We start from the raw sequence: 7,069 nt of genomic DNA, 5'->3' as shown, positions 1-7,069 counted from the left end.
AACATATTTTTAATGGGTGAACTTCCACATAGAGAAAAATTAATTGTCAAATAATTTCCATATTTATTTGCATTCCCTGTCATTCATACAGAGGTTCCAAGAATGATGCATCTGGAGAACCACACACTCACTGAATTCATTCTTCTAGGATTGCTGCAATACACACCAACTCATTTTTGTTTCTTTGTTCTCATTGCCGTGATGTTCCTCATAACACTGACTGGAAATAGTCTTTTGATTCTGCTGATCCTAGTAGACCCCCTCCTTCACACTCCTATGTATTTTTTCCTTTGGCAGCTCTCTTTCATTGACATCCTGTTCACACTTGCCATTGTCCCCAAGTTGTTGACTGACTACCTTCTACACAGGACAAGTATCTCTGTTGCTGGGTGTGGGACCCAGATCTTCTTGGGATTGGCCCTGGGTGGAACTGAGTGTATCCTCTTGGGTCTCATGTCTTATGACCGATATGTGGCCATCTGCAAGCCTCTGCATTATCCTGTTCTCATGAACTGGCTTCTCTGCAAGCAGATGGTTATTTCATCATGGACCACTGGTGCTTTCAATGCCTTGATTCATACTGTATATACCATGAGATTCCCCTTCTGTGGAGCAGGAGAAATCCACCATTTCTATTGTGAAATTCCAGGGGTCTTGAGGCTCTCCTGTGAGGACACCATGACCTATGAGACTGGAGTGTTGGTCAGCACTACCATTCTGCTTCTTATCCCATTTTCTATTATTCTCGCCTCCTACACATTCATCTTGGTCACTGTCATCCAGATGACTTCTTCTGAGGGCAGGAAGAAAGCCTTTTCTACATGCTCCTCTCATTTGACAGTGGTTAGCCTATATTATGGTGCCATCATTTTCATGTACATGAGACCAATCTCCTCCCATACTCCAGGCCAAGATAAAGTAGTATCTATCTTCTACACTATTATTACTCCTATGCTCAACCCTATGATCTATAGTCTTCGAAACAAAGACGTGATGGAAGCCATGGGAAAAGTCTTATGGAAATACTCATTAACTCCTAAAATATAAACATAAAATTTTAGATATTATGAATTACTGGTTTCTTTATACTGCTTTTGAAGCTATATGATGCATTTTTGACCATCTGATGACAACCTCATATTTGTCTATTTGATATAGTGATACAATCAGACTACTAACAAACTAAATTAATTCACAAATGCTTAAATCCTATTAGAGATCCATGCTATTATAAAAATAACCTAGTCTTACTCATTGCATTGAAGATACAATTCAAAATATCAAATTACAAAACTAAAACACCAATCAAGGATGAAATCTGTAAACTATTTCAAATCACCAGGCAATGGTAAGAAAATTCAAGAATAGACTCTTCCCTTCTTGTGAAGGGAAGCAAAGCAATGTAGAGAGATCAGAAGGTCTTTCCTGCTCTCTTTAAGCTCACACTGTCACTAATTCCAGAGGTATATGTTGCCAGTAAAGTCTCATTGTTTTGTGCTTTAATATTACAATTTTCAGCGCATCTCATTTTTTCTCCTTGCTGTAATAGAATCCCTATGACCAAGGTCCCATTAAATAAATGAATAGTCTATCCAATTGAGGACTTTGACATGTGGCCACTATCCTAAGTAAGAATTTTCAAGCCTGGCTGTAGGAAATTACAAAGACTTTACCAGACAGGTCTCTAAGGCAAAGTCTGTCCACCACACACAGATTTAATGCTCAACTACATCTCTGAAACTAATTGCAGTCAAGCACTCAACCCCGATCCAGTCATACCCATTGTTAAATTCAGAATTTCCATACACGTCCACAGAAACCTGCTTCTGGAGGTGGGGAAAGCATGAAGGCACTTTTTTCCATTCTGACACAGTCCTTTCAATCTTAATTCTCCACCCTGTCCCTCAGGCCCCAAGGTCATGTAACATCAGTGGACTTTTTCTCTGGAGCTCCCTTGGCATTGATATGTATCAGGAGTTCTGCACTAGTATGTCTGACTCTCATTCAGGAGGTTGAGTGGTTGATGTTTTTCTATGGGTTAACACCTGGCTTGTGCCATCAGAGTATGTTAGTAAAGACTTCACTCTTATTTTCATTTTGACTTAACTTTATTTTTTTAAAGTTTTTGTTTGTTTTTTTTTGAAAATACATAAATCATTTAAAAAATTACATTAAAAATTTTAAGAGGATCCCATATACCCCATCCCCTACCCCCCCACTCCTCCCACATCGACATCTTCTTTCATCATTGTGGTACATGCATTGCATTTGGTGAATACATTTTGGAGCACTGCTACACCACATGGATTATAGTTTGCATTGTAGTTTACACTCTCCCCTAGTCTATTCAGTGGGTTATGGCAGGATATATAATGTCCAGCATATGTTGTACAATATCATTTAGGACAACTCCAAGTCCTGAAAATGCCCCCACATCACATCTCTTCCCTCTGACTACCCTCAGCAACTACATGGCCAATTTCTCCATATCAATGCTGCAGTTTCTTCCATTACTAGTCACAATAGGTCTATAATGCAATACCAGTAAGTCCACTCTAATCCATATTTTATTCCTCCATCCTGTGGACCCTGGGATGGTAATGTCCACTCCACCTTTATATCAGGAAGGAACTCAGATCCCACATGGATGATGGATGTGATTCACCTGCTTGGAGTTGTAGGCACTCTCATTTCCCTGGTGTGGTGGTTGACCAGCATCACCTCCTTGTTAGCTTACCTAGGTAAGTCCAAGGAACCAGGGAGTAGGAGTTGAAACTCTGCTGGGGCTCAGTGACCAGCTGGCACATTAACAGTCCAGAGATTCAAGTCTGCGGAGTATACACCAACACCAGCATCAACCAAAGTTTCAGTCAGAGTGACCGAAGAGGCATGTGTAGAAAGGTCACATCTGGGTGCAACCACATCACACTAGAACCCAAATTACAAAGTAAGGTTTATTGACAAGGCACTGAACTCCAGAGAGCCATGTGGCAAGACCATAGAACCTGTTTGTCTCTGTATCCTTCAGGAGCACCAGTACCTGGTATTGCATCTACTTTGGTTATCTCTGGGATCCTCCTGAGACTTGCATAAGTACCACTCATCTGATGACCTCCCGACTCTTTTTTTGAAGACTCTTAGCCATATAAACTCATATAAACTGTCTTTACCATTTCCCACTTTTATTAAAGGTATTTTTCTAGTTGAAGCACAATTTAGTGATTGGTAATAATCCCTCTGTGCCAGGAAGGCTCATCCCCAGGAGTCATGTCCCATGCTGGGGGGAGATAATTCATTTACACACTGAGTTTTGCTTAGACAGTGGCCATATTTGAGCAACATGGAGGCTCTCAAGAGGTAACTCTTTGGCACCCTCCAGCTCTAGGTCCAGTTCAAATTTCTGGTACACATGTTCATAAGCACAGTCATCAGTATCAAGGGCTCATCACTGAACCATCCTTCTTCACTGGTATTTGCCCTTGCACTTGGGGGATTGTTGCTGTTCCATTGGGGAATGTGACAGAGCCCCCTGGCTAAGAACTCAGCACTCCCTCAGTTGTCATTTGTAACTGTAAATACTTTGAAAATACCCAACAAACATCTGAATATTTTTATATATCCTATATACATGCTGTGGATAACTTCTCCCCAACTATGTGTCCCCCATCAATAATATGACACAGCAACATGCAATCCCTGTAATAAATGGAGAGAATGTGGAGGAATAGGAACACTCATCCATTGCTGGTGGGAATGCAGAAAGATCCAGTCATTCTGGAGGACAGTTTGGAGGTTTCTAAAAAAATGGGCTATAGATTTGCCATATGACCCAGCAATTCCCCTAGTGGGTATAAACCCAGAAGAAGTGAAAACAAGGACACAAACCAATATATGCACACCAATGCTCATAGTAGCATTATTCTCTATTGCTGAAATTTGGAATCAATCCAAATGCCCATCAACAGATGAATGGATAAACAAAATGTGGTATATACATACAATAGAATACTACTCAGCTATAGGAAAGAATACAATACATGTACATGGGATAACATGGATGAATCTGGAGGACCTTATTTTGAGTGAATCAAGCTAGGCATTGAAGGACAAATACTACGTGACCCCTCTGATATGAAATAAGCAAAGCATGCTGTGTCAGAGAGCTAGAGACTGGATGATAAGCTTACTGGAAATTGAAGGGGAGAGGAAGAATGTGAGCTAATGCCAACGTGGGTAATATCTAAGATAAAGTGGAGGTTAAGTATTTGTACGAGGAAGGGATAAGATGGTGGCATAAAAATACTTTTGTTTGGGAATTTGCAGTCTTGAGGGGGACTGGGGTTAGGAGGATGGGCCAGATAACCCAAAGAATTGTGGGGAATATTGGGGGGAAATGTTCAACATGGGATCTTGTCCTGTATGTGTTTGAAACTATAATGTTGAGAAAAGTCTTTAGAAAATATAATAAGGAAGGATTACCAGTTTAAGGTGTTTAACGGGGGAGCATCTGGCATGGGGACAGGCTTCTAAAGAGTGTGTGAGTGCTCATCTTTCACAATGTGTTGTATCATTGGACAGAGATGCACACAATGAGTGGGAAAGTATACCCACATCCTGGGGAGGCCTGATGTTCTCCAACAGAGGGAATTGTGTCTCTTGAGAGAATGGGTGGCTCCTAATAGGGGAGGACAGTCTAATACATCAAGACCTTAGCATTGTTGCAAGTATGTGTGAGTGTGGACCATCTAGGAGTGAAGTTTGTTTGTCACCATGGGCCCTGAGGAGAGGAACAGAGAGAAATAGAAGAGATGGAAACAGGGTAACAGGGGAGCAATGGAAATGTTCCACTAGATCATGCAATGATGGATATAGGACCGCGGCGGCTTGCTCGGTTGGTAGAGGTGGGGTCTGGCTGCGGATGAGGGGTCGGTCCAGCTCTGGACGAGGGGTCGGTCCCGCTTGGGATGAGGGGTCGGTCCCACTTGGGACGAGGGGTCGGTCCGGCAGCAGATGAGGGATCGGTCTCACAAGGGGTTGCGCGGTTCGGCTGACGGGGTCGCCCGGCGAAGCCGGCGACGAAGGGGTCGCCCAGAGAAGCAGGCGACGAAGGGGTCGCCCGGAGAAGCAGGCGACGAACTGGGGACAAGGGAGGCCAGGCCCTTGTCCGGGGCTCTCAGGACTGGAGGGCGCATGGCAGAAAAACTACCGCGGAGACAAGGTAAACACGCAAGTCCACTTTATTGAGGGAGAGGCAACAGTTTTATAGGGGCTGGGGAAGGCTGATTGGTTGAAGCCACGCCCTGTTCTGATTGGTTGCCGGCAAAAGGTCAGTGGGCGGTACCAGATGGGGGAGGGGTGGTGGTTAGGGATTGGCTGTCGCTGTTGCTGGGGGAAGGGACAGGGTTTAGGGATTGGTGGCTGCTGTTGCTGGGGTGGAGGGCAGACTTGAGTTTCCCACCCACGCCTGGCTGTTGCTGCTGTCGGGGGAAGGGAAAAGGGCAGACTGGATTTTTCTGCCCACACCTGGCTGTTGCTGCTGTCGGGGGAGGGGAAAAGGGTAGACTGGATTTCTCCGCCCACTCCTGGCTGTTGCTGCTGTCAGGGGAGGGGAAAGGGCAGACTGGAATTTTCTGCCCTGCGCCTGCGCAGGGAGAAGGAAGAAGAAGGGTGCCGCCCCACAAGGCATCGGGTGGTGCCATCCGGGAGGAGGGGCGGCCGCGGAAGCATGGCTGCCGAGAAGGGGAGACCCGTGGGCACTCTGCGCCCATGCCGAGCTTCCTTCAGGGGTGGCGGTGGGCCCAACCAACCACCCTATTATGGGGGCAGCGGATTTAGGCCTACCGCGGCCGCTCCCCTTGCCAGGCCAGCAAACCACACTTCAGCCTGAGGGGTGACCGCATTTCCCCCTTCTTTTCAAATAAGGGCCAGGATGGCAGCAGCAACAAGTAGCCGAGGCCCAAGAGGCAGTAAGCAATGAGGGAAGCGGGGCTGAAGAGGGAGGTGAGTATGACGGGGATACAAATGTACAATTTGGGGGGTGGTATCTTGCTGTTGCAAGCAAGGGTGGCCAATGTCCAATTCTCGTTGATCTCGGTGGCTATAAGGTCCATCTGCTTGTTAAAAGTCCAGAGTGAAAGCGCGCTACAGGTAGTTGATCTCTCCTTGGCGGCGAAGAGCGACAGAGGCAGACTGTGTGATGGTCTGGAGGATCACAGTTGTGAGGACAAGTCGCATCAGGGCACCAGCGGTGGTGGTGGCGGCAGCATCGGGAGTGGTGGAGACGTAGGTGAGGACAGCAAGAAGGCCAAAGTCTTCACGGGTGCGAGAGAGGCCGATGTTAATGGGGCGGGCCGACATGGGGCGGCCCAATCTGCAACGCAGTAGGGGTTCAAGCGAAAAAAGGAGGGGGGCGGGGGATGAGAAAGGACGCTTTGGATGGCTGAGAAGAGGAGTGAGGTCGAGACAGGAGGAAGCTCCGCAAGCTGCGGGCCGGGGAAAGCGGGTTGCGGGCCATTTAGCGGGGCTGGTGAGAGGGGTTAGCTTGGCCAGAGGTGGCCAGGGAGAGCATAAGGAGAAGGAGAGAGACTATGTTAATTGGCTCGGCAGCATGGCGAGGGTTGCGGCGTCTGCACTGACAGTAGAGTGCGAGCAGTGAACGGACTTCAGGGTTGGATGGTTGCCTCTCGGGGTGAAGGGTGAGCTGGCTCAGTTGATGCTGGATCACTCGCATCTGGCGCTGTGCCCTGCGGGACTTCCGCTGCTGAGGTGGCGGGTTTGACGTATCTCCCGGGGACCCAGATTGGCTGAGCGGCATCCTGCGGAAAGACACAAGTGAAACCTCGGCCCTGGGTAAGAAGGGGGCATGGGCCACGCCACTGACCTGTTTGAGGGTCCTTCCAAAGGACCAGGGGGGCCTGTGTGGGGCGATACGAGGGGCCCCAATGCCTATGGACTGCCGAGAGACCATCTTTATCAAAGGTCAAGAGATTTAGATGGATTAGGACAGTGGTGATGATGTCTCCGGGAGGAGCGTGAGGGAGGATTTCCCTCTGTTTTTCAATTTGTTGTT

At 47.0% G+C, this 7,069-nt stretch overlaps 1 protein-coding gene across 1 annotated transcript; it reads left to right on the top strand.

The window, feature by feature from the left end:
• Window positions 1–201: 201 nt before the first annotated feature.
• LOC101444931 (olfactory receptor 2AJ1-like) lies at window positions 202–1,047 on the top strand. The gene has a single exon (XM_004482609.3). It carries the CDS (start codon window positions 202–204, stop codon window positions 1,045–1,047), a length of 846 nt encoding a protein of 281 aa, XP_004482666.3.
• Window positions 1,048–7,069: the final 6,022 nt, after the last annotated feature.

This window comes from Dasypus novemcinctus, chromosome 16 (assembly GCF_030445035.2).
Source record: "Dasypus novemcinctus isolate mDasNov1 chromosome 16, mDasNov1.1.hap2, whole genome shotgun sequence".
Taxonomy (NCBI): Eukaryota; Metazoa; Chordata; class Mammalia; order Cingulata; family Dasypodidae; genus Dasypus; species Dasypus novemcinctus.
Note: the sequence above shows the minus strand (reverse complement) of the source record. Positions and strands in the feature narration are given on the sequence as shown.